The 23,568-nt window shown below is 43.5% G+C and overlaps 1 protein-coding gene across 2 annotated transcripts in view; it reads left to right on the top strand.

The window, feature by feature from the left end:
* LOC149339071 (uncharacterized) overlaps positions 1-22,476 on the top strand; it is a 50,983-nt gene extending 28,507 nt beyond the window's left edge. The window contains exons 11-22 of one of the 2 annotated variants that reach the window (XM_089547892.1): positions 1,770-1,859; positions 3,190-3,328; positions 4,454-4,535; positions 5,135-6,256; positions 7,146-7,358; positions 8,474-8,629; positions 8,929-9,031; positions 10,172-10,303; positions 10,964-11,050; positions 14,028-14,126; positions 15,265-15,320; positions 17,889-22,476. In XM_089547892.1, the coding sequence (XP_089404018.1) occupies positions 1,770-1,859; positions 3,190-3,328; positions 4,454-4,535; positions 5,135-6,256; positions 7,146-7,358; positions 8,474-8,629; positions 8,929-9,031; positions 10,172-10,303; positions 10,964-11,050; positions 14,028-14,126; positions 15,265-15,295 (2,254 nt within the window). In that variant the 3' untranslated portion in view covers positions 15,296-15,320; positions 17,889-22,476. The remainder of the gene's footprint in view (positions 1-1,769; positions 1,860-3,189; positions 3,329-4,453; positions 4,536-5,134; positions 6,257-7,145; positions 7,359-8,473; positions 8,630-8,928; positions 9,032-10,171; positions 10,304-10,963; positions 11,051-14,027; positions 14,127-15,264; positions 15,321-17,888) is intronic. The other variant, XM_089547891.1, reaches the window with a different exon arrangement.
* Positions 22,477-23,568: the final 1,092 nt, after the last annotated feature.

Below are 23,568 nucleotides of genomic sequence, written 5' to 3'. Positions count from 1 at the left end.
CACACGGCCTTGCGAGTAACCCACTAATTGGCCTCTCGGGGATGGACTATCGTTCCCCACCCTCCATATTCACCAGACCTAGCCCCGTGCGACTTTTTTCTCTTTCCGAGAATGAAGAAAAGTGTAAAAGGGAAGCGTTTTGGTGATGTGGAGGCCGTACAAACAGCTTCGCAAAGGGCACTGGACGATATCAACGTTGAAGAGTTCCAGAGATGCTTCAAACAGTGGGAAAAAAGACTTGATAAGTGCATCGCATTTCATGGAGAGTACTTTGAAGGTGACTGAAGGAATTTTTTGCAAGAGTTAATAAACAAAGTTTTTATACAAAAAATCTGGTTTTTTTTGGGTCCCCCTTTGTACACTGCAGTGATTATCGCAGCTGCCAGATTTACACACTGCGCTTGTTTTCTTATAATTAGGGGTGTGCGAATATCAAATTTTTCGAATACGAATCGAATACGAATACTTGGTTCCGAATATCGAATCGAATATCGAATAATCAAGGACAGACGCATTTAACCACTACAAAACATTTATTTAAGCACCCAAGAACACCCACAGTTCAACTATCAGTGATGAAATGAGCACAAAAGGTGTGTGGGGCTGCACAAAAAGTGATGAAATGAGCACAAAAGGTGTGTGTGGCTGCATAAAAAGTATCAAAGTCTCGAACATTGTTCTTAGAAGAGTGTAAATAGTGGAAATATCAGAGAAGGTGGCTAGTACATAGCATTGATCAAGGCTAGCTTGCCATAAGCACAAAAGCGCGTTGCTGGGATGAACATAAAAGGTTGTCGTGAAGGAAAAACCGGCTGCTCCACATGGTCAGGCAGAAGTAGTTGCCTTCTAGCTGAAACGACTTCTCCAGCCAAAGAAAATGCCCTCTCAATTGGCACTGAACTCACACGTATTGCGAGGTATTTCGTGCACAGCTCTGACTATACCAGCTTCGCAGGTATAGCCACAAAGAAGTTCACCAGCGCAGTCAGCTACTGTATGGCCCAACGTTACGCATTGCTCTGGGCACCGCCATGTTGTTATGTCTCTGTCGATAGGACTTGAGGACCGAAATGAATGCTGGTGCTCGCAATAGAATATTCGGTTAGATACGAATATTCGCGTTGTGTCGAGTATTCGAAACAACACGAATACCTGGTTTTCGAATCGAATACGAATACTAAAAATATAATATTCGAATTATATTCGAAAATTTCGAATATTCGCACACCCCTACTTATAATGTCAAAACCTGATTTGGGGGGGGGGAGCTTTTGAAACACGTGATGTGATGCACTTTTTGCTCGCTGATTCTGTAGCTGTGGCGGTTTTGAGATTATGCGGCGGTTGAAATATTAATGTACTCTCTACTTTCATTGTTTCGTTCTTGCTGTTTGCAGTACCGCAGTGCAAATCAAAAAGAAGTAAGCATGGCCTGGCGTCCGCCTGTGTTTGAAGATATTGTGATGTTTCTTTCTGTTGAATAAATGCTTTATGGAACATGGTGTAAATGTTCTGGGAAACATGGTATAATGTTGCTGCATTTACCCAGCCATTCTTCCACCTGAATCAGTGGTTTGCAAAAAATTGCTGATCATTTTCAGTCATGCAGGCACTGGTGTGTAGGCACAGGTGTGTAGGCACTGGTGTGTAGGCACAGGTTCCCTCAGGAAATGTGTGCGTTCAAATGGCGTGTTTTGCAGTTACGTTATCTCCCCGTTATGCGCACTGGCCTTAATCACTTCAGCAGTGTGTTGCTTGCGACGTTTCAGTGCCAGTAGTCCTGAGGACACTGCATTGCGGGACCCTCCATTCTCACCTTCAGACTCGTCAAACAGCATGTCGGAAACTGCAAAAGATGGGTAAGGGTGACGCGTGCCTGCGCGGTCTTCTCTTTGATAATTTTTTTTTTCAATTATTTGAGATGTTTGCCATTAGGCATAATGAGAAAGTGAGAGGAAGTTAGAAGAAAGAATGTAAACAGGCCTCGCTTAAAAAGTGGCAAAAGTTCTCGATAAAGCTAATTCAGTTTCCTGCTTTTACAGCTATATTCAGCAGACAAGGGTGCGCGGACAAAGGGCTAAGATTCTTACGACATTCATTTGAAGGAAGCCGACAGTCATCGAAATGAAGGAAAGCACAGGGGAATTTTTTTTTTTTGTTGATATTGTGGCATCAATCAATGGGAAATTTGTTTGTTTCTTTGTTTGTTGTGGAAATTACGGTTATAATCAATATTTACTTGATATGCAATCGATTAGAAAGTACCTACATGAAAAAACAACCACATGTCACCAGTGGGATGTGGTGTCAATGAATGGGAATATAGTGTTATAATCAATATTTACTAGATTTGCAATCGATTAAAAAAACAACATGTCACCAGTGGGATCGGAAACTCACCACCACCTACCTCTTAATCTATTGCATTTCAGGTAAATATTGATTATAATACTATTTTCTCGTTGATTGACTCCACAAATTCAAAAAAAAAATAAGCTCCCCTATGCTTTCCTTGGTTTCGATGACTGCTTTTACAGCTTTAGATCTGCTTATATTGTATTAGTAACAGTAGTATTAGTGAAAATCTCTCAACATATCAACTACTCTTATTTATTTATGTTATAAAATTTTATTTGTAGTAACAGTGATAATAAATAGTATAGTAATTAGTGGTATTATTTAGTGTTACAGGTAATAATTCTTGTGGTAAGCTGTAGTATGCTAATCTATGTTGAAGTTAAAAGGCGTGTTAAACTTCCCTTTGGCTTCTTAAACAATACTGTGTGTTGGTGTTGCTTGTCTCCTCTGAAATCAGCTCGAGTTTAAATTGGACTTACTTTGGCGCTCGGCAGTTGATCACATGGTTGTCGATTTATATTTTGGTCACAGTGGCTGCTTTCAGTGAAGGTGCAATGTGTGCTATTTGTTCACGTTGAAGAACCCCAGGTGGTTGATATTAATCCCAGGCTCTCCACTGCGGCACCCCTCGTGAGCAGCTTGCAGCTTTGGGGTGTCAAGCTCCTCATACCCCTCCCATAAATGTGCTTTGAGCCAACTTGAGAACATCTGGACAGAATGGTGTACATAATAAGAATGTGCTCTTTTTGAGAGTCGTCTCACGAGCTGAAACACGTTGCATCATGTGAACCCAGTTTCTCTGTTGCTGATGGTCAGTTGGGTCCTTTGCAGTGGCACAGAGAAGCTGAATGATGGCAGCCTCAGTGTGGCCAGTGATGCTGATGCTCCAAGTCATGCGGCATTCCTGTACCGAGCCCAGACAGTGGATTTTCCCGACAGCCCACACCTGAGGTCCACGCAGCGGAAAACTGTGAGCACTGCTCCCGTTTTGTTAGCGGTTACTGCTGCTTTGTGAGGGGGCTGGCAAATGACAGGCATCTGGTAAAGTATGACAGGCGAGGTTTACCTCATGCACTGCAGTTGAAGATTGAGCTTTAGACGAGGCGTGCATGCGCTCACATCCCTGTGCGCTAAAAACATCATAAGCACCTCGAAAAAGATGATTTGGACGACGCGTCAGAATCATGGCTGCTACAACTCTTCAGAGACGTTTTGCATCGCGCAGTACGACTGTGCCAGCCACATGTCATTCTGTTCAGGCTTCCTCTAGAACCGCTTTCACTCCGCAGCAGGCAGCGATGTCTGTACTCTGAGTTCGTATCATAAAGAAAAAAAAATGGTCGGGACTTAGCAGTTGAACCGAGTAGACCTGCGCCGCCGCAGTGGCTCAGTGGTTATGGTGCTCGGCTGCTGACCCGAAAGACGCGGGTTCGATCCTGGCCACGGCGGCTAGAATTTCTTTGGAGGAGAAATTCTAGAGGCCCATGTACTGTGCGATGTCAGTGCACGTTAAAGAACCCCAGGTGGCCGAAATTTCCGGAGCCCTCCACTACGGCGTCTCTCATAGCCTCAGTCGCTTTGGGACGTTAAACCCCATAAACCAAACCAGAAATGTGTAATCTTGTTGCAGCCTCTACAGTAACTTCATGCTGGTATGAACGTACAGTTGATCTCCCTAACATCTTTGTTAATGGAGTGCATGGAAATACAGGCCAGCCGAGCTGCCTCACACCGGCGGCCGCAGGCTACACGCATGGGGTCCGAGTCCTAGTCGTCGGTAGAGCCGTCATTACAGGTCGTTGTGTGCTTGATCGCATCGCTGCACGGATGTCTCTGTCTTGATTCCGATCCGGAACAAACTATGTTACATCACGTCTACCTATAAGGTGCTCCAACAGCATCTCTCATTCCGGACAGTTCCCACCCATCGTCATACGAAGCGGGGTCATGCATATTTTTCCATCGTATAATTGAAGTTTTTAACGCATTATCCCTAAGGGAGATTCATTTGTCGTAAAATGCGGGTTGTTGCATGAATAGGGGATGCATAATCGGGGTTCCACTGTACCTAAAGGATTTGGTCTTCATATTTCAGGGCTCCATGTGTGCTGAAGATGAAACGGACGATGAAGTGCTGTCTAGAGGAGACCACATGTCAGTTTCTGAAACAAGAAGAGGTACTTACAATTTATTTGTTGTCGTTCATTGTGAGTTTTAAGTGAGAATAAGAAGATCAAATGGTGTTTTGTCACATGATTGCAGTGTTAGCAAATGGGCATGACTGGCTCATGCAGCGTGTTGTTTGTGCATGAATAGTTAGCTTGTGATATAGGCTTTTGGTGTGAAAAACTTATTGCTTACAGTGGCATACTGCATTTTTGTTGTGAAAGAGCAGCTTGCAGCATTTGCAGCATGTTTGACTAGTCAGATTGAGCCGTTTTTCACTGATTGTGTAATACAGTGGAAATTTTTTTTAAAATTCAAAATGCCACTTCATCTGAACTGATGCTTAGGTCCTATCGATACCAAGTGTATTAATAATGCATTAAGAACGCTCATTTAATTTGAATCCCATCCATGGAAACAAAGTTTCGGCCCCCTCCAAGTTCTAATTGTCGAAAGTCGACTGTAGTGCTCTCAGTGAAGAATTTAAAGGATGCAAGAGAGGTCTGCAACTTTTTTGTAGAAATAGTTATAGGTTAGAGCAGAACAGCTGTGTGCTGTGAGTAATGTGCTGCACAGGCTTGCAATGACACAGCAGCGTCCTTCTCTCCAGCACCGACTCAAGTCAGCAGCGTCGAGTTGAGCCAGCCATTGAGCCTGGCTTCAGAGCTGCAAGAGTACTACGAGGACAGCCTCCTGAGTGGGAGACTAGCCATCCCCACGTTGGACAAGACAGCTTTCTCCGTCCCTCGCGTCGGTTCCTCCAGCCCGGAGTTTGAGGCCGAGAGTGAAGAGGGGGCTCCTGCTTCGGAGCCCAGCTTCTTGATGTCGTTGCAGAACGGCGACTCCAATGCCTTCGTCAAGCATTCGACGCCAAATGTCAGCAAGACTTCACTAACACACGGAGATGACGAGGAGTGCTCCGATGACGTGGCGCGCATTAACCTGCATAACTTCCCTCCTCCCTTCGACCGTGGCGACTCCTTTCTTTTCGAGGAGAAGGCCTCTGGAGAAATACCTGACGAAGGACTTCTCGCAAAGATTAGAGGCTGCTTTGACGAAGAAAAAATCAAGGACGGCTACATCTTGAGCGGGCGGCTTCAGGATCTGCTGACCCCCAGAGAAGTGGACGAAATCGTAAACAACTACGTCTCGTACTCCAGCTTCATCGATGACAACATTCTGGAGGCTGTTGTAGAACTGGCGGGAGGAAGCCACAGCTTGAAAAATGGTGGCAGTCAGGGTCGAGAGAAGAAGGTGATCGTGCCAAACCTTGAGCCATTCACGGATGAGTCGAGTGACATTGTGGTGGTCGCTTATGAAGAGGACAGCAGTGGTCCTGCCCCATGTGAGAGCGTGGACAAGTCTGAGAGTCCTGCCCTGCAGAGTGTGGCTGACTGTGGGGCAGGTGATTGCCATGGCATGACTGAACCGCAGGGTTTTCACTCTTTGAAGAGGATAGATGTCGAAGAGTGTGTGCTGAAAAAGCTGGAAAACCTCACGGGCGAGGGCATGTCAAGTAGATTCACGGCCGAATCGTCTCGTAGTCTGTCCTCTCTGCCAGCTGACCTGTCTTGTGACGAACATGTAGTCAGGGTGAACGCCGCCCACTCAGATCCAGAGCTGCCAGTGGTAGCCTGTCCGGAGCAGTCTTTCAACAGTTACGGTGCCACCACGCCTCCCTCTGAAGTTGTTTCAGAAGAAAAGCAGGAAAATGACTCCAGTACCCGAGCAGGTTTGTGGTGCATCGCTTTGCATCGAGCGTCACTAACCCACCGTCTTAATTGTGCTGCTACTAACACCATTCTTCCTTCTGCCTCTACCAGCTTGTGCACCACTGTGCGGTTTGCAAAGTCCAGTCGCCACGTGTACGACTCTGCTTATGTGCACTGGGTCCTGTGTATTTCTGCAGCAGGGAGCACATGCTTACCAGGGCTTTTACTGTCGCAGGCCTCTTGATTTGTCCTGCGTGTGTGAAAAGTTCATTATTCGTCCAAAGGATGTTACTGTCTGTGCACTTACTGTCTGTGCACCTGTGCGTTGCATCATAGTCCCAGGTTTTCCTTTGTCACTAAGGGTATGCACTATTGTGGGGTGCTAGGCTTGCTATTTTTTTAACTAAATTTTGAGAAACTAACCATTATAACTAACCTTCTTCTTTTATATCTGAAGGATGCAATTGGTGTTATAGTACATGAAAAGCTAATTATATGTTAGGGGAAGTAACCTTGAAGAAGGGTTTTGAATGCATGTCCATGTGCAGAAAAAGGCATAAAAAACAGATTGATGGAAGGGTTATTACCTATTAAATATTCTGTATTTTTCATACTGCATTAATGCAGCAGTACCATCTGAATTCTTTTTCCCAAGTGCATGCTCAATGTGGCTTCGTGGAGAATGACCCCATCTGCATTCTGTTCGCTTCAGCCACTAGTTTTAGAGAACTTGAAAAGTGTCGAGGCTGTTACTAAACGGGGTGGTGTTTTCTTGCTGATGTCGACCTGTCCTGTTGTGCACCCACTGCCTCCCACTTCCATCTCTTGTGTTTGTTCTGCCATGTGTGATAATTGATGTGGCCAGTGAGGGATCTCTTCTACAAAGGTGTCCCCCTCATCCATTGTCAGAGAGGCCTTCGAGCCTGAGTGGCACCGGCCGGCATAGGCGCAAGATCCGAGTCAACCCGGACATCCTCCGGGCCCAGATTGGCCTCGACGATGACCAGAAGAGCCTTTCCTCCATGAGTAACAAGAGCGACGGAGATGTGTTCTCCCCTGCGGATGACCTGGCTACGCCAGATATCGAGACACCTGACGAACTGGGTGACTCTGTACTGGGAAGTGAGTGCCCCCTTCTGTGCAACAGCTTTGTCGCAGTTCAAGCTTTTTGTGCCTTGAAGTCAGATTAAAATTAAGCTGAGAATTGCAGGCAAATTTAGGGGATACATTTTGGAAGGAATGCAGGAACGAAGTGACTCCCTTTAAGGCAAACCTTGGGAATATGTAGCTGTCAGGCTATGTAGGAGCACACAGTCACTATTAGTAAATAGGTAATTAGGCTTGCGGAAGTTAACAGGCTTTGCAAGAGTGTAATTAAGCAAACAAGGTAAGGGGATTCAGGGGCTCGTTATAAATATGAGAGAAGCCAACAGTCACAGAAACCAAGGGGCACAGGGGATTTTTAAAAATTTATTTATTTATTTTGTGGTTTTGATCAATTTAGAACATTACTGAATATGTTATCGCTTAAAGCTAATTGATTAGAAAAGCAGAAGCTTTAAGCGATAACATATTAAGTAATGTTCTAAATTGATCAACACCACAAAATAAATAAATAAATAAATAAAAAATCCCCTGTGCCCCTTGGTTTCTGTGGCTGTTGGCTTCTCTCATATTTGCAAGAGTGTGTTAGCTAAGCACTTTTAAAGGAAAATGTCTTCAGAAATCGCACATAGCTCCTGCAGTTAACTTATTAGTTTTAGCTTTTAGCCTTTTGTGTAGCGCTTGCTTACTTGTCATTAGAAATATGTTGGACTGTTATTTTCTTAGGACTACTCACATCCTTTGTACTCCTGAAAAATTAAACTGTTATTTTAATTAATAAACAGAATTACAAGCTCCTTCAAGGCCACCCATAATGCAATGCTACTCTTTCCACGTTGGTGGAACATCTGCCTGTGTACAAACCCATTCAGTCATGCTGTCTTGGTACCACAATACTTTGAATGGACCAAAGTTCACAGATTAATGGTTTGTCTAAACTATGCAGTGGTCCTCGAACTGTTCAGCTTTGTAGAGCTTACCTAGTTCACTTGGTACATTAAAGTTGATGCACATTGAAATTTTCTTGTTGCCAGTGGCCCTTTTTCGTCGTGCCGGGGTGACGCTGTAATGCTTCTTTTCACCTAAATGTGACCTGCGCTTATTCATTCACGGCTTCTCTTGGTCTTGGACAGGAGATGACTCGACCCTGAGTGACTCAATTCCTGAGATGTCTGCTCGAGAAGAGTACGCAGAGGAGAGAAGCTGGAAGACCTGCAATGTGGGGGGCGTTGAGCGCAAGATCGACATGAGGGTCATTGACCCCTACAAGAAGGTGCTTTCACATGGAGGTATGCGTGCAGTTATTGGATGCAAACTTCCTGCCTCTGATTTTCCAGTATAATGTTATGTAGGGATGATTGCAGGCATAGAGTGGTGGAGTGACAGAAGTGAAAGTCCATTTACTGGTACACACGCTCAAAGTACAAGGCCTCCCCTCGCAGTTGTTTCTTTGTTTTAATTTTAAAACCAGCAGGATTGCCGTCCTCTAGATTTGTGTTGTTTCCTCTTGCCTGGGTTGACAGTGGAAATCAAAGAATGAAGCTTAGAACTGAAAACGCAGTGCCATTTTTCTGTCTGTCCTTGCTAGGCTACTTTGGAGAGGATCGCCAAGCCATCATTGTGTTCAGCGCTTGCCACCTCCCTGACCGCTGCAGAAGGGATTATGACTACGTCATGGACAACCTGTTTCTGTGAGTTTTCATTGAAGCCTTCGTTGTCAGGGGCCAGCAATGGCTTGCACTTTGGTTATTGTATGCCTCGAGCTGCTTCTTAAAGAACTGTAGAGTTGCATTAATTAAATTCCTGTTTGAACTATCCAAGATTATGGTTGGTGTTAAAAGTGTGTATGTATCTCGGTGTAAACTTTTGCTTGTGATTTTCTCATATATATAGCGGGTATAGTTTCACACTGATGTTTTAGGTTACCTTATGGATCCAAGGGAAGGCAAGCGTAGCAGGGGGCGGCAGAAAGTTAGGTGGATGGATGAGATTAAGAAGTTTGCGGGAATACGGTGGCCACAACTGGCAAAAGACAGGGTTAATTGGAGAGACATGGAAGAGGCCTTTGCCCTACAGTGCGCGTAGTCAGGCTGATGATGATGATGATGGATCATATTCAGATTAATCAAAAAGTGGCAGCCAAAAATAGGACCAGTGCAAAATGACTCTGCGTGCATAACCAGTTAATTGTTGTTTTATAGATTATGGCTTTCAAATGGAGGGCGCATATTCAAGTATGGGGGGGCTGACGTCCTCTGTTGTGATGAATTCTGTTGCCATCATCATCTTTCTGGCTGCAGTGGCCTAGAATTTTTGTGTTCTTCAATACTCCTTGCTTGTTGCACAGCATCTGACGGAGCTAATGTTTAGCAACATAGGCTACCGCAAATGCATGCTAGCAGTGATGAGTTTCTGACCTGGATGCCGGCCTTGCAATTTATTGGTTGGCATTTGGACTTTTTATTCCTTTGGTGATGACTTATGGTGGGCCTTGTTGAGTTCACCATCAGAACTGAAAGTTTTTCTAAATGTGATGAAACTCAGTTCACTAAGCATTTTGCACTTAACAAGAGAGTGTGAGTCTGTGAGCTTTACCATGAGCATTTGCTTGACTTGATATGAACAGTTAACCAAGGAGGCATATTATACTGGCTTGCCCATTTGTGCGTTCGATTGCTGTGGCTGTCAAAATCCGCTGTACAGTTTTGCCGCCTTGACTTTTGGCAGGCCAGCTTTTTATTCGTGCTGGGATTTGCAGTTCAGCCTAGTTCAGTGCGCTGGTAAGTACATTTCTTTGCTCACTCATTTCTCTGACCCTTGGTCTATTCCAGATACGTTCTGTCAACGTTAGACCAACTTGTGGTTGACAGCTACGTCTTAATTTACCTCCATGGTGCCACTGAACGCAGTAAGATGCCCAGTTTCGGATGGCTCAAGCGGTGTTACCAGATGATTGACAGAAGGTGAACATTTTCATTATTTTCTTCTCTATCGTCCTTGTGTAACTTGAGGTGTGTATTTCCTGGGCATAAAAAAAGTGAAGGAAAACAAAAACTAGTGATTTCAATGTTTTCACGCGCACTTCCCAGCGTTTCCAGTGCATTTTTCTTTGCAGTTCCATGGAAAATGTAACAATGGGGTTTTATTGTATTATTAGCAAAATTTATTGATTGCAGTACCACCATTCTGATATGGAGAGTGAAAATTTTTTTTGCTTGGTTTTTGTGGCACATTCTGAGTGGGAAGAATAAGTTGGGAATCCTGTAGCTGCTCACCTGTGGCTTTGGCATAGTATATAAGACAGGCAATGGTGAAATTTTAAAATTCTGTTTTATATATAAGTTACATATTCAAATAAATCCATCTGTGAATGCCAAGATGAGTACAGACTGTCTCTTCACTTCAAAAGTATGTGAAAGGATAATCAACTGGAGTGGTGTACGAGCAAGGAACAAGTGAAGGGTAGCCCGGTTGCATTGACAGCAGCTATAATTTAACATTACATAACCCGAAGTCTTCTTCAGTACAGACGCAATGGGAACTTGTAAATCTGTTCATGAGATATCGAAACTTGCTATAAGAAAACATTTTGATGACGTGGTGTGCAACTTTGTTTGCTGCAGGTTGCGGAAGAATCTCAAGGGGCTTTATCTGGTGCACCCCACCTTTTGGCTGAAGACCATCGTCATCATGACGAGGCCTTTCATCAGGTCAGCCTGGGCATCTGTCTTTGTGCAACAGTTTTCATGGCCAAATGCTCTTATCAGCAGTCTGATTATTTATCAATTGTGTATACCTTCAAGTGCTGTGGCATTCTGGCAGCCAGTGAGGAAAAAAAGAAAAACAACCAAAAGTGACAGAACTCTGTATATAGCCTAAAATAAAAACAGCAGTTGCTAACACTGGGCCACGGTCCGTGGCATTTTTGTATTACTCCGCTGGCCAATCGGAACAGTAAACAAAATCAGCTTTTTAATGTCGGACTATATTTAACAAGCAAGTATCAATATTCCTTAGCTTGTAATTTTTTTTTTCTTGGGATAATTGCTTCTTTATTATGTAACAAGAAAAGTTTCAACGGACTACTTTTTTGGCGTGGAGGAACTCTGTGCGGCGGTCTTAAATGTGGGCGAAGCTTCACTGCAGACTTAAGTTGTATCCAATTATAGTTAAAGACAAGGTGACTTCATAAAGGAAGAAGAAATGAAAAAGCATGCCAGGAAGTCCACTAGAATACAGATTCCAAAAACAGGAAAGAAAATAACTCGCAAGAACTATGCAAGCAAGAAGGTACAAAATAAAACAAAAGGCATCAAAACTGTACAGGGTGTTTCATCTAAGGCTTTTTGGAGTTTCTAAAAATAGGCTTTTTTGAGTTAGAAGAGCGCTTTTTTCATTTTTTTGGCGTAGCTTCATCAGTGGTGTACTGCAACTGAATACAGCTAAGACGCGTTAATTGCGTGTGCGGAGAGCAAACAATGGCGTCCATCAAATCATGTCACTCTGTGTCGCACGTGTCATGTGACAATCTCTTCCCTGCCCATGCTGGAGAGCAGTGAAGTGGCAAGGAGTGGTGACGCGTGCGCCACGGGATGACGAAATTTGATGGACATCATTGTTCGCTGACTTCAGGGACGCGATTTGTGGATGGCTCGAGAAATGGCTGGAGAAGTTTGTTGAGCCACAGCAGCGGGGGTGAGTGCTCTTTCGAAATTCTAAAAACTGATTTGGATATTACTTACAGTGGGCTACATGCCTTTCAGTAAATAAGCATTCTAACGGTAATAGTTAAAAAGTTGCCAGGATTAGTTAAGGGGGAAGCTGGTTTTAGAAAAAAATTTTTTTGTTCATTAAGTCACAATAATGAAATCTTTAAAGGGGCCCAGAAACACAATCTTAGTTAACTGTTTTGCCTGCTGATTGCATACAGTGAGTTATACTGGTGCTATTAGCGTCGGTAATACCGCGTACATTCCGTTTTTTAATATTTTAATGTCCTCCCAAAAACAACTTCATGGCTCTGATGGTGTCGCCACACAGTGGCGGGTTTTTAGCAGCGGATATGACATCACCTGGCGCGAGCTTGATGACCGGACAAACAGTAAATATACTGCAAATTGTGTGAATAAATAGAGACAAATTTTGTCACCTGTCTGCGTTTTATATTAGATCAACAAAAACAATTTGTTTGTCTTAGATAAAAGCCCTGCAAAGCAAGTAAAATAAAAATACACCACCAGGGGCGCTCTGGCATGGAAACAACGCTGCCAGTCTCAGCAAGAACGAGTTACAGAGAGCAGGCAACCATGGAGTGCAAACTTCCGCGACGTGTTCTGGCAGGCTGTTTTGATTGGTTGCGCCAGGTGCCGTCATTGGGAGAGCGAAATAGGAGTGGGAAGCCCCGCCAAAATCGAGTTGAGGGCAGCGTTTTGTTTGCTTGTAGTTTGAAATTTCTTTACTGAATAACTCCCGTTCCTGTGCATCGATTCCTGTAATTCTTTTTAAGTCAGCATCTGTGTGACATAAAGAACCCACCTGAAGTGTAGCCGGTATTCCCTCAGGCAGTGTTTCGCAGCCCCTTTAAGAAACATGTATACTTTTACATGCTGATTCCAAATATGTAATTTAATTTTATGTAAAACAAGTCATTGTGCATTTACATAATATTGCCACGTATCATTGTAGTGTCCGTTTCTTTTGCGGGCGCAAGTCAGCCCAAATAAAGAGCTTCGTTTCAAAGTCTTCCTGGTGTCTTCCTGACCGCTGGACTGCCGTCACTACAACGTGACAATATGCTATGCAACTTTTTGCCGATAGCTTTCAGTAAATATTGCTGCAGGAAACTTGCTAGGACACATGCCATTGGCCTCTATTGACGTCAAACTATGCAATAAGGGCAAAATTATTATCCTGCCTCTCATAGGAGTTGAGTTAAAGGGTTTTGAATTTGCCACTTCACAAACGGGAAGAAACTAATGATTTCAAAATCCTATAACTCACCTTCTATAACAGGCAGGTTGATAATTTTACCCGTATTGCATAGCTTGATGTCAAGGGAAACCAATGGCATGTTTCCTGGAATAGAATTTCTTTCAAATTCTTGGCAAAAGTTACCTAACATATTGCGTAAGTGCACAAGGACTTGCTGTACATAAAAGTAAATTACATATTTGGAATCAACACGCAAAAATGTATGTTCCCTGAAGATTTCATAGTTGTGAGCTGGTTTGCACATCTTAGCTGTACTCTGATGCACTACACCGCTGACGATGCTTTGCGGAAAAAGCACTCTTCTGACTCAGAAAGCCTATTTTTAAAAATTTTAGACAGTCTGAGGTGAAACACCGTGTATAACACAGCAACACCAAAAGGAAGAACAGCCCCGCCGCGGTGACTCAGTGGTTACGGCGCTCGGCTGCTGGCCTGAAAGACGCGGGTTCGATTCCGGCCACCGCGACTGAATTTCGATGAAGGCGAAATTCTAGAGGCCCGTGTACTGTGCTATTTCAGTGCACGTTAAAGAACCCCAGGTGGTCGAAATTTCTGGAGCCCTTCACTACGGTGTCCCTCATAGCCTGAGTTGCTTCGGGACGTTAAGCCCCAATAAACCAAAGCAAACCAAAAGGAAGAATAAAAAAAAATTCTTGTGTGTACTGTACACCTTCCCATTCTTTTGTGCATTTCCAGCTCGAAGTTCAGCAGGAAGCTCCAGTTTGTGTACAACCTGGAGGAACTGTCTTGCTTGGTGCCACTAGACCATGTGGTCATCCCCGACAAAGTGAAGCAGTGAGTAAGCCCTGTGCCTGAAGTAGCCAGCTCATGATGCTTGCAGCATTTGTATATATTTAACTGCATGATGTCCTGCTCGTAGCATTGCCATACTAAGCCCCTTTAATCATTGCACGCCAATGTTGTATGGACTTGTGTGCTGAGCTAGTGCTTTTTGCCTTGCGGCCAAGTCCTCAGAGCTCTTGTTCAGTCTCTTTGCAACGCTTCATTGCCACAAGTACCGCAGTTACTTTTTTCAAAAAGATTTGTAGAGCTAAGCTTACCTGCTTAGCGCATTAATCATTGAAAGCTGTCATAGCTTTGGTTTAGCTGTGTAGGTTAATCCCTCCCTCTTCACCGTCTCTCTCTCTCACTTCCCTGTCCTACTTTCCCTCTACTTCCTGTCACCAAAACATGGAGAGGGGGATGTGGAGGAGGATTTTCCTCTCCACTTTGCCACCTGGCACAGTTCATTAAGATTAAGTTAATCCAAATTTTTGCTAATTAAGTCTTACGGCTGATGCTGTACATTCCAGGGTAGAATGCACGACTATAAGACTAAACCAAAGCTATAACATTTTTCGTTGTAAAACCTGGCCTCGGAATACTGCAGTACACGTTGCCCACTTCCTACGTTCACAGAGAATGATGGAATGTTTCTTCAAATTTGTCATAATGAGGCCCTCATGTTTCTATCATTTTCTGCTCACATGTTTAACGAGGGCCACTGGCAGTCTTCATGCCATAGGTCGCTTAAGAAGGTTCTTGCACAGTTGCCATCCGTTCGATGACATTCCGCGTGACACTTGCGATGTTATAGGGCATTTTATATCCGCTGCTTGGATGCAGGTGATGCTGGGGAACACTTCTAATGCGCAACACAAATACACTCGAAATTAAAAGATTGGACAGCCACCGTCATAGCTTAGTTTATAGAACACCGTAGGTGATATACGGAGGTTATGGGCTCGGGGATCCCACTGACGACATATGGTTGTGTGTAGGCCGCAAACAAAATCAGCAAACACCTTACACATTAAAGTACAGTGCAGCTGTTTGCTCAAACGATGTCATTTGCTTGAGAAGTGCTTACTTGTGTTTTCTTTCTTTTTTTGCTGCGACTAACTGCCTTGTTTTCATCCCTAACACCTGAAAGATTCGATGCTGAGCGCATCCTTGAAGGATAGGAGAGCCTCCCTTCTCTTCATAGAGGTAATGCTCTTTGCCTCTACTGGCCACTTTTTAACACGCTTCATGTTGTGTGTTGTGCCTTGACTCAATTTGAGTGTGCCTTGTTGCTTTAATGTTTGTGATGTTGAGTTACTTGTGCATTATCAGTCATTTAGCCTTGTTTATTCACCAAGCGGCTCATATCCCTTGCTTGTAGTTGACCCTTGCCTCAAGTGTGCATGTGATCCTGACAACAAGCTTCTTATAAAAAGGCACTCGGGTGCAGCCTTAGTGAAACTTGAGGAGACCAAGGGGCTTGCTTCTAAGCTGTTTAGTGGGACTCAAGAAGCATTCACCAATGCTGTCTAACTGTCTGACGGAAGAGGACGGGGGTTCCTATCTCATTCAAGAGATTTGCCAAGCTGGTCATTCGTAAGGCGCCACACAGCGTGGTCCAGAAGCAAACCCCTCTGGGCCGTATGCTTACAAAGGCTGTACATTTAGACATGTTAGACATGTTGCAAGAACATGTCCGATGTAAGGCATTTAGTCACAAACATTTCAGCCAGATGCGGCGCTGATCTGCTCTGCCACTGTTGGTGATGTCAGAATCAGTGTGTGTTGCAATGACCCCCCCTCCTCCCCACAAAAAAAAAAGTATAGAAACTAGAGCACATGAACTCATGGCACTCTGGTGTGGAAAAATGCACAATGCACTAAAACCTGATGAATGTACTAAGCACTACTGTGATGTGGGACTCTGTCCACAGTAGGCCAACATGTTGCCTAAGGCCATTAGTGGCTATATGCACTGGGGGATGCGAGTAAGCTTTAGTGGGAAGGCATGCTACTGAACAGGGTGCCTGTTGTGTGTCTCTCGCTTCACCCTTTCACTAATTTGTTATCAAACAGTGTTGGAATTTAACAAATTCAGATTGGACGTGGTGTAGGGGTTCATGCCTGAAGTTATGAGGAGGCCAGCGTATATTGAGATCCATTTACGCGGAAATATAACCAATTCTTGCCGTTTAGCAGCCCTGTGGAAAAAAAACGTACTGTTAAAGCCTCCATCAGTGTAAGCTGCGCTTAAGGGGAGCCGTTGGTCTTGAAATGGTCAAAAACTGAGAAAATTCAATTTCTAAAAATGACACATTCGGGCGTAATATATTCTAATGTGCCTACCTACAAAGTTTTAAGGTCTAATTCGACCTACATCTATTAAAAAGCTGTATATTTAATGCCTCCGAAAAGCCTAAATGACGATTTCGGAGCAAAATGCATCAGAATTTCGTGCCCATTGCTTTCCCTATCTGCGTCTACAATGACCTCCGATTGGCTGGCGCATGCACTTCAAATGCGTTCTTTTTTTTGACTAACAATGTGACTAGCCTCACGGAAGTTTTCATTGTGTGTTTCTTTTACTATTGAGTTCAGGAAGAGCTAATCTCTTGACCTATGCTATTTTTTCATGGCTGTGTTGAACATCACAAATTTTGTGAACATTAATGTCACCATAATTCTGTTTCATAATTATTGTGCTTCGACATAATGGAACATTTTTATATGATCGTGTACCTCAATAACAGTATAAATAGCATAGCTCCACATGGCAGGTCTTTGGCGACAGCTGCATTGCATTGGGAAAATATTAAAGGAAAGCATTTTAATCATCCGCAAGAAATTACCTAATTAGGCTTACGTTATTTTCTCATAATATAGGAACTAATTGAGGTATATTGAAATTAATTATATTTTTGAAAACAGAAGTAAGAAATACACATCTAATTTTATTGCAATATCTTAATAATGAAAATTATAATTTTTAACACCCACATCCCCTTTTAATTATACCGGGTATTTCACCCAACATGCTCTGCAATTTGTAAAAATTAACTTTTTGAGTTAAAAGAGCGCTTTTTTCGGTACAGCTTTGTCAGCAGTGTAGCGCACCAGAATACAGCTAAGACATGGCAACCAGTTAGCTGGTTAATTAATACTAAGAGGTTAGCTTTTTAACTGTTACTTTTAGTCTCCTTATTTATCGAGAGGCTTGTAGCCCACCGTAAGTAATAGCCATGTTAGTTTTTAGAATTTTGAAAACACAGTTACCCTTAGTGCTGTAGCACAGCGAATTCAGCCTATATCGTGGCAAAATACATGCATTTTCGAGAAGCTTGCATGCAAAGCAACCCTTCCAGTGCACTTAATGTTGAAATAGCCAGAATTTGTTGAGGCCACAGCGCCGAGGGGTGACTGCGATTTTGAACTTCTAAAAACTGATATGGATATTGCATATCACGGGCTGCACACTTCATGATAAATAAGGCAACTAACAGTAATAGTTAAAAAGATGACTTCTTTGTATTAGTTAACCAGCCGACTAGTTGATGCATCTTAGCTGTGTTTTGACGTGCTACACCGCTGGCAGTGCTATCCTGGGAAAAGCACTCCTCTAACTCAAAAAGCCTATTTTTGAAAAATTGCAGTACATCTTGGGTGAAATACCCAGTATCTACCAGGTATCGATAAGTGACTTGTGCAACTAAGGGATCTTTCTATTTTGTGCGAATGAATTGTGCTTGGTAGTCAGTACAAACCGATATGTTTCAGGCTGGAATTTGAGAACATGATCAAGGAAAAGAAGCGAAAGCTGGGTAACCGAAAGGTTCTGCCCGGACCAAAGGTGGTCGCCGACGATGTATCCTGACCACTCCGTGATGTGCTGCTGCTCATGGCCTCCATCGCAGCTGTTGTTTTGGAAACTGTCATTGAGCAGCTTTTAGCCTTTCAGTAGACAAGCTCCAGGTATTTGTATTACACAGCTGGAGCCAAGCAGTTTTGATCTTGACAAGATGGTGTGCCTGAGTTATGACTCAGTTACGCCTGGACCTAGGCGTGGTTGTATTTATATGCTGTATGTGGAAATAAGTTTTCCTTCTGACGAGTGTTTTGTTTGAACTGCTGACCGATGTGTGAAGACTTTTTTTTTCGTTCTTTGTACAGAAAGCTAACCCGTAAGTGTTTTGTGAGCTTGCGGAACACTCCTTTGCAGATCAGAATTTTATCTGTGTTTTGCACACAAAACTGTGCAGTCGTTAACTATTGTTCAAACAGGTCACAGCTATATAGATTTGTGCGTGTAAAAATCACAGTCTGGAGATTTTATTGTTTCTTTGTAGAAATGTGTCTATTGCGATGCTTTTATTGGTTGGTTTTAGGTTTGGTTTTATGGGGTTTAACGTCCCAAAGCGACTCAGGCTATCAGAGACGCCGTAGTGGAGGTGTCCGGAATAATTTCGACCGCCTGGGGTTCTTTAACGTGCACTGACATTGCACAGTATACGGGCCCCTAGAATTTCTCCTTCAGAGAAGTTCAACCGCTGCGGCCGGGATCGAATCCGCCTTGTCTTTCGCGATGCTTTTATTGAACATATCATTGCTGTCTGTGTGAGCGCATCTAAATGGCACTTTGAGGGGGACTTCTCACGAAATGCAACTTGTAGGGTAAGTTGGTAGTACATCATTCTTTAAACGAATATTTACAAAGCAGCAGTTGAGGGCGGAAAAATAAACGTCAGCAGGTGTGTGCGAATATTCGAAAATTTTCAAATAGTAGCGAATCTGATACCCCTTCTATTGGATTCATCAGACGAACTAATTAATGTGAAGATTATTCGAAATAAATTAAACACGTTCTCAAGTTTTTTAAAACTTTTGAAGTTATTGCCGCAAAGTTTGAATAAGGCACTGTGTAGTTTTCTTGTAGGGCTGTTTTATGAACGGCCTCTGCGCTGCAGTCAGTCTGTACAAATGGAGGGTGCGGCACTGAAGTGCGGTCCATTCGAGTTGCAGCATTTCCAATGCTTATACATAGCCTCCAAGATGGGGTAATGCGGCAGGGCTCAGGCAAGTTCAGCTTTGATGCCTGATCTCGGAGGCCATGGCTCATGCAAAGTTCTTGTCCTTCTCGTCTACTGAGATGTGCTAGATTATTTGCTGTCATCATCAATAGCAAACGATAATTTCCCTGATTTAATAATGCGTACTGCCTAGTGTAGAGCAGTGTACGTCTTTTGACAACTGTAGCTATAACGCCATAAGTTAAAGCATCGTACTGCAGAACTGCTGCTAGCACTCTACTATTGCACAATTATTTGTTCTATACAAATATTAACACTATTAGCGAATATACGTAAAAATATTCTATTCATATTCGTTTCGGTTTTTAGCGAAACTATTCGTATTCGACTCGGTTCTAAAAAAGTACTTTTCGCACACCCCTACACATGGGTGCGGACATCTAACTTACTTTGGTGTGGACAATACTTAAATACCATCCGGATGATTGACCAGGTTTAAAGTGATTTTAGCTAAATGCTGCGACAAAATCCTTTCAAGAATGTTGTACGGTTTTCGGGTGCTGGCTCCAAATAGTATCTAAATGTTGCAATGAGCTACTGTTATTCTCACATGTTTTACGGGATTTCCCAGAGTAAAAAAGTTAATTGGGGGAACTTGTGACAGGAAAACCTTTTCCTAGCATCAATCTGACCTGTGTGCCGTCTCCAGAAACAGCTTTAGCATATCAGCCAATTTTTAGTCAAACTCGTGAAACGAGCATTACAGCTACACTAAGACAAACTGTGTTGCAAAGACCCTGGACATGCAGTCTCTTGTGAAGCTATTAAGACTAAGATGTGTTTATTTTTCTTGTTTTTGATGCTAGAGCAAAAAATTTTAAGCTCGACTTAATGAAGGTGTTAGTCGTTCGCTGCAGTTGTTTTGATTTGTTAACTTTGACATGCGAGCAAGTGAAGAACAGTTCACTCAAGCTTGCCGTTATCGCAATCAACGTCTTGGGTGGCGACACTTGTTCGGTAAAAGAAGGAAGGTCTTAGAAGCCGCTTTTTCCATCTAATACATCACCCTCTGAAAACTTGATAAGAGGCATTGCCTACCGATTTAGCCATGCAATGAAAGGCCATGCTCACATCTTGCATTGTTTAGCCTTAAACTTTGAATGCCACCGCAAGTCAGGGTACGCCATTTTAATTTAGATTTCTGTTGTCATTTTACTTTTACGAAATTTGAAGAATTGGGTTCATGAAAAGAAAGCGGTAAAAGAAACGAAAGCATCAATGATTGAGCCAAAAAGCAGAACATTGCTGTGACTTTCTATCGGCATACTGTTTCTTCCAGTCTCTAAAAGCTTGGACGAGTGAATGTGCTTACATGGCCCACTAGTTCTTTTTGCAGAAGAGCAGTTGGTTGTACTATAAATAAGAGAAGAGTGTCCATGCATTGCTTATAAGGGATGGTCTGTTCCATTCCGCTGTAATTCGCATATGTCTGCACTGGACGTACTCGTCGATGCTAAAATGAGGGGCTGAACCCAACCCACGCAAGTTCATCTTGCTTATTGTTATGACCAGCGTGGTTGGGTGCCACTTTTGAACAGTTTATGCTATCTTTAAAAGGTCTGCCAGTGCTTACTCTTGCAGGGTAAGACACTGAACTCGGCAAGGGATGTTTGTTACTGCTGCCGCTGTTGTGGCTTTCCCTTTTCTTTGAGCCACACGAGAGGCAATAGTTGCAACACCACAGGTAACAGTGTGACTGTTGTGTTGCGTGACTGTGCGCTCTCACTCTGAATAAGCATTGTACCACCAAATGCGGCATCACACGATGCTACATGTTGTGTGACTTGATTGGATAGGGAAATGCTGCTCCAGTGCTAGAATTCCCTTGAAATAGGTCTCGCTGTGCAACAGAAATACTCTAATGCGAGAGACAGCTGGGGCGGAGGATGTTGCACTAGGAGGAAAAATCTGCGTCAGCATATTGTCGGTAAGCCTGCTGAACAAGAAAAAAGAAACGGTCTACCTACTTGGCATTGATTATCTATCTGCGTGGTATGCAAGTGTTGTCCACACCAGATAAGTTGGAAGCCAGCGCTTAAGTGTGTATCTTTTCCTTCCTCAAATCTGTCTGCAGTCTGTAAATATACATGTTGAATGTTCTCATTGTTCAGAGAGCACCTTGTGAGGTTTGTCTCAATGCCTTGTCATTGTCGCGGTTTTTGTGTCTGTAATCAAGCCTTGATCAGCCCGAGTGGAGCACGTCATTAAGGAATTCGTTCTGACTGGCTTTGTCTGGTTTGTGGATATTAGCGTTGTTACATTGTGTTACACTCAGCTGGTACCGGTGCTGGTGTTGCGTTTTTGAAAGCCAGTGTTGCTGTTACGAGAGCTTATTTGTTTCCAGTTACAATGTTGCAAAGTTTATAGAGTAGTTGACTGTTAGACCCAAAGCCATTTGCACCCAGTATTTTTAAGGCACGGCACACCAAGCAGCCTATGCTGCTGCTGCTTTGCCTGTTGCCGTCTACAAGTTCCTCAGCTTCACCTTTACTGGAACAGCAGCGAGTATATTACAGGCCCACAAGTATTGCACCTGTAGTTGCGTGCCGATCGTATTGTAGTCGACTCCCTATTTTCTGTTCACAGTAGTGAGGCCAAGATAGTCAAGGTACAGACATATATTTTGTATGCACACTTACAAGTCTCAAGTACGGGCAACTATTGAAGATAGCACCGCTGTTTGTTTACTTGCATCCGGGAACATTCTTGTGATGATGAATGTGTTCAAAATGCCCATACTCTGTGCAGTGTTGTGATTTCAAAGCTTGGAAATGCAGTGGCAGTGTCAGACAGTTGTCCACTTGGCCTAGTAGAGCTAGCTGTTGTGCCGTCTTGACTGTTCTTTAAAGCAGCTAGCCTGAAATATTTTATTGAAACAAGAATTGTCTCTGCAGCGATGCTGTGCTGTTGTGCAGATAACTGGGTCATCCAATATGGGAGAGCAACTACGTTGGTGAAGTGCTAGCAATGTTTGGCAGTACTCTGCACTGTATGGTGCGTTTGCAACCATATATATTGAAGGGCATAGATATTCTGCAAGGTATCTAAGGATACCAGCTTTGCCGATGCCTTTTAAGCTTAGTTACATGACAATAAAAAACAAAACCCAGTGGGAGTGCTCAGTGCAGCACTCTTGGCTGCTCCAGTTGAGATAAGTATGGTCTCCCAGTACTTAAGCCAGCAAAGGTGTGATCAAACTGCAGACTAGTTGGAGACTGCCTCCTGTACTCAGAACATGTAACCACCAGACAACACAATAAAAAGCTTATTGGAGTGCATGTGGATTTGGTCCTTCAATTCACTGTAATGTTGGCAATGACTGCATTTCAAGACTGCAAAATTGTTGTGTTAAATGTGCTGGTGTTTCCCTGGGTTAGGCTTACTATGTGCATGTACTTGGCTAGGTGAGGTACTCTTCTCTAGGCTCCAGCACGTTTCTTGTGCTCCGCTATGGATGTAATCGCATCCCTCCGACGTGAGTGCTAGTTTCTCTTATTCCCACTAGGGGCATGATTGCAGCGCCCCTCATTTCCCTCTCGCACCTTCTTCCCATCCTTTTACTCATGATCCTGCTAAGGGCGCTATTGTGCGCCTTCTCTCTCTCTTTCTCGCACTCCCCAACTCGTTCCTGCTGGAGGTGCTACTGCAGCGCATCTTGTCCTTCACACTTCTTTGCTCCGCCACAACGCCCACAACACATTTTGAGGAAACGAAGGTCATACTGCTAACACATTAAAAGGTGTATTCCATAACCACAATACCAGTAATGCGAACCAGTCCCGAACTTCTCGACCTGACTGAATGGCCAGACATCGCTGGTCTCTCACATACTGCGCTCTTCCTCTGTACATGGTTTTGGGCGCCGACATTAAAGATGTCATGATCTCGCTTTGTACCTTGTGTTACTTTTGCATTTTTCCTGATAAGCAGTAACATAAGTAACCCTCATAATTGTGGTCATGTTCCATTTGGGCAAATATGATGTGTACAAAATTACATTATTTATGCTGGTATACCTGTCGCAGTATGAGCAAAATGGGTGTGTTGGGAGAATTGGATAGCAACATTGTTTCCAGTGTCCATTGTCCCCCCCCACCCTCCGTTCCCCAAGAATTCTGCAGGCCTTGCCTGTTTTCTGCCACAAGGGGAAAACTGATATTTCACATATTTAGAGAGGAAATGCTGGGAAAATGCATCAAGAGCCCCGAAGCTCGGAGAGCGCTCATTCAAGTAATACGAACCGACAGGAGAGATGACACAATGCAATGTCAGTGACCAGCTAATGTAGAACAACTTGGGTTTAACTTCCCCCAAGTGACATATGAGGGACGTCACAGTAGAGGGCTCTGGAATAATTTTTATCACCTGGG

Source organism: Amblyomma mixtum, chromosome 6 (genome assembly GCF_055824585.1).
Source record: "Amblyomma mixtum isolate Tamu chromosome 6, ASM5582458v1, whole genome shotgun sequence".
Classification (NCBI taxonomy): domain Eukaryota; kingdom Metazoa; phylum Arthropoda; class Arachnida; order Ixodida; family Ixodidae; genus Amblyomma; species Amblyomma mixtum.
The sequence above is the reverse complement of the archived record's forward strand: the minus strand, read 5'-3'. Positions and strand labels throughout refer to the sequence as shown.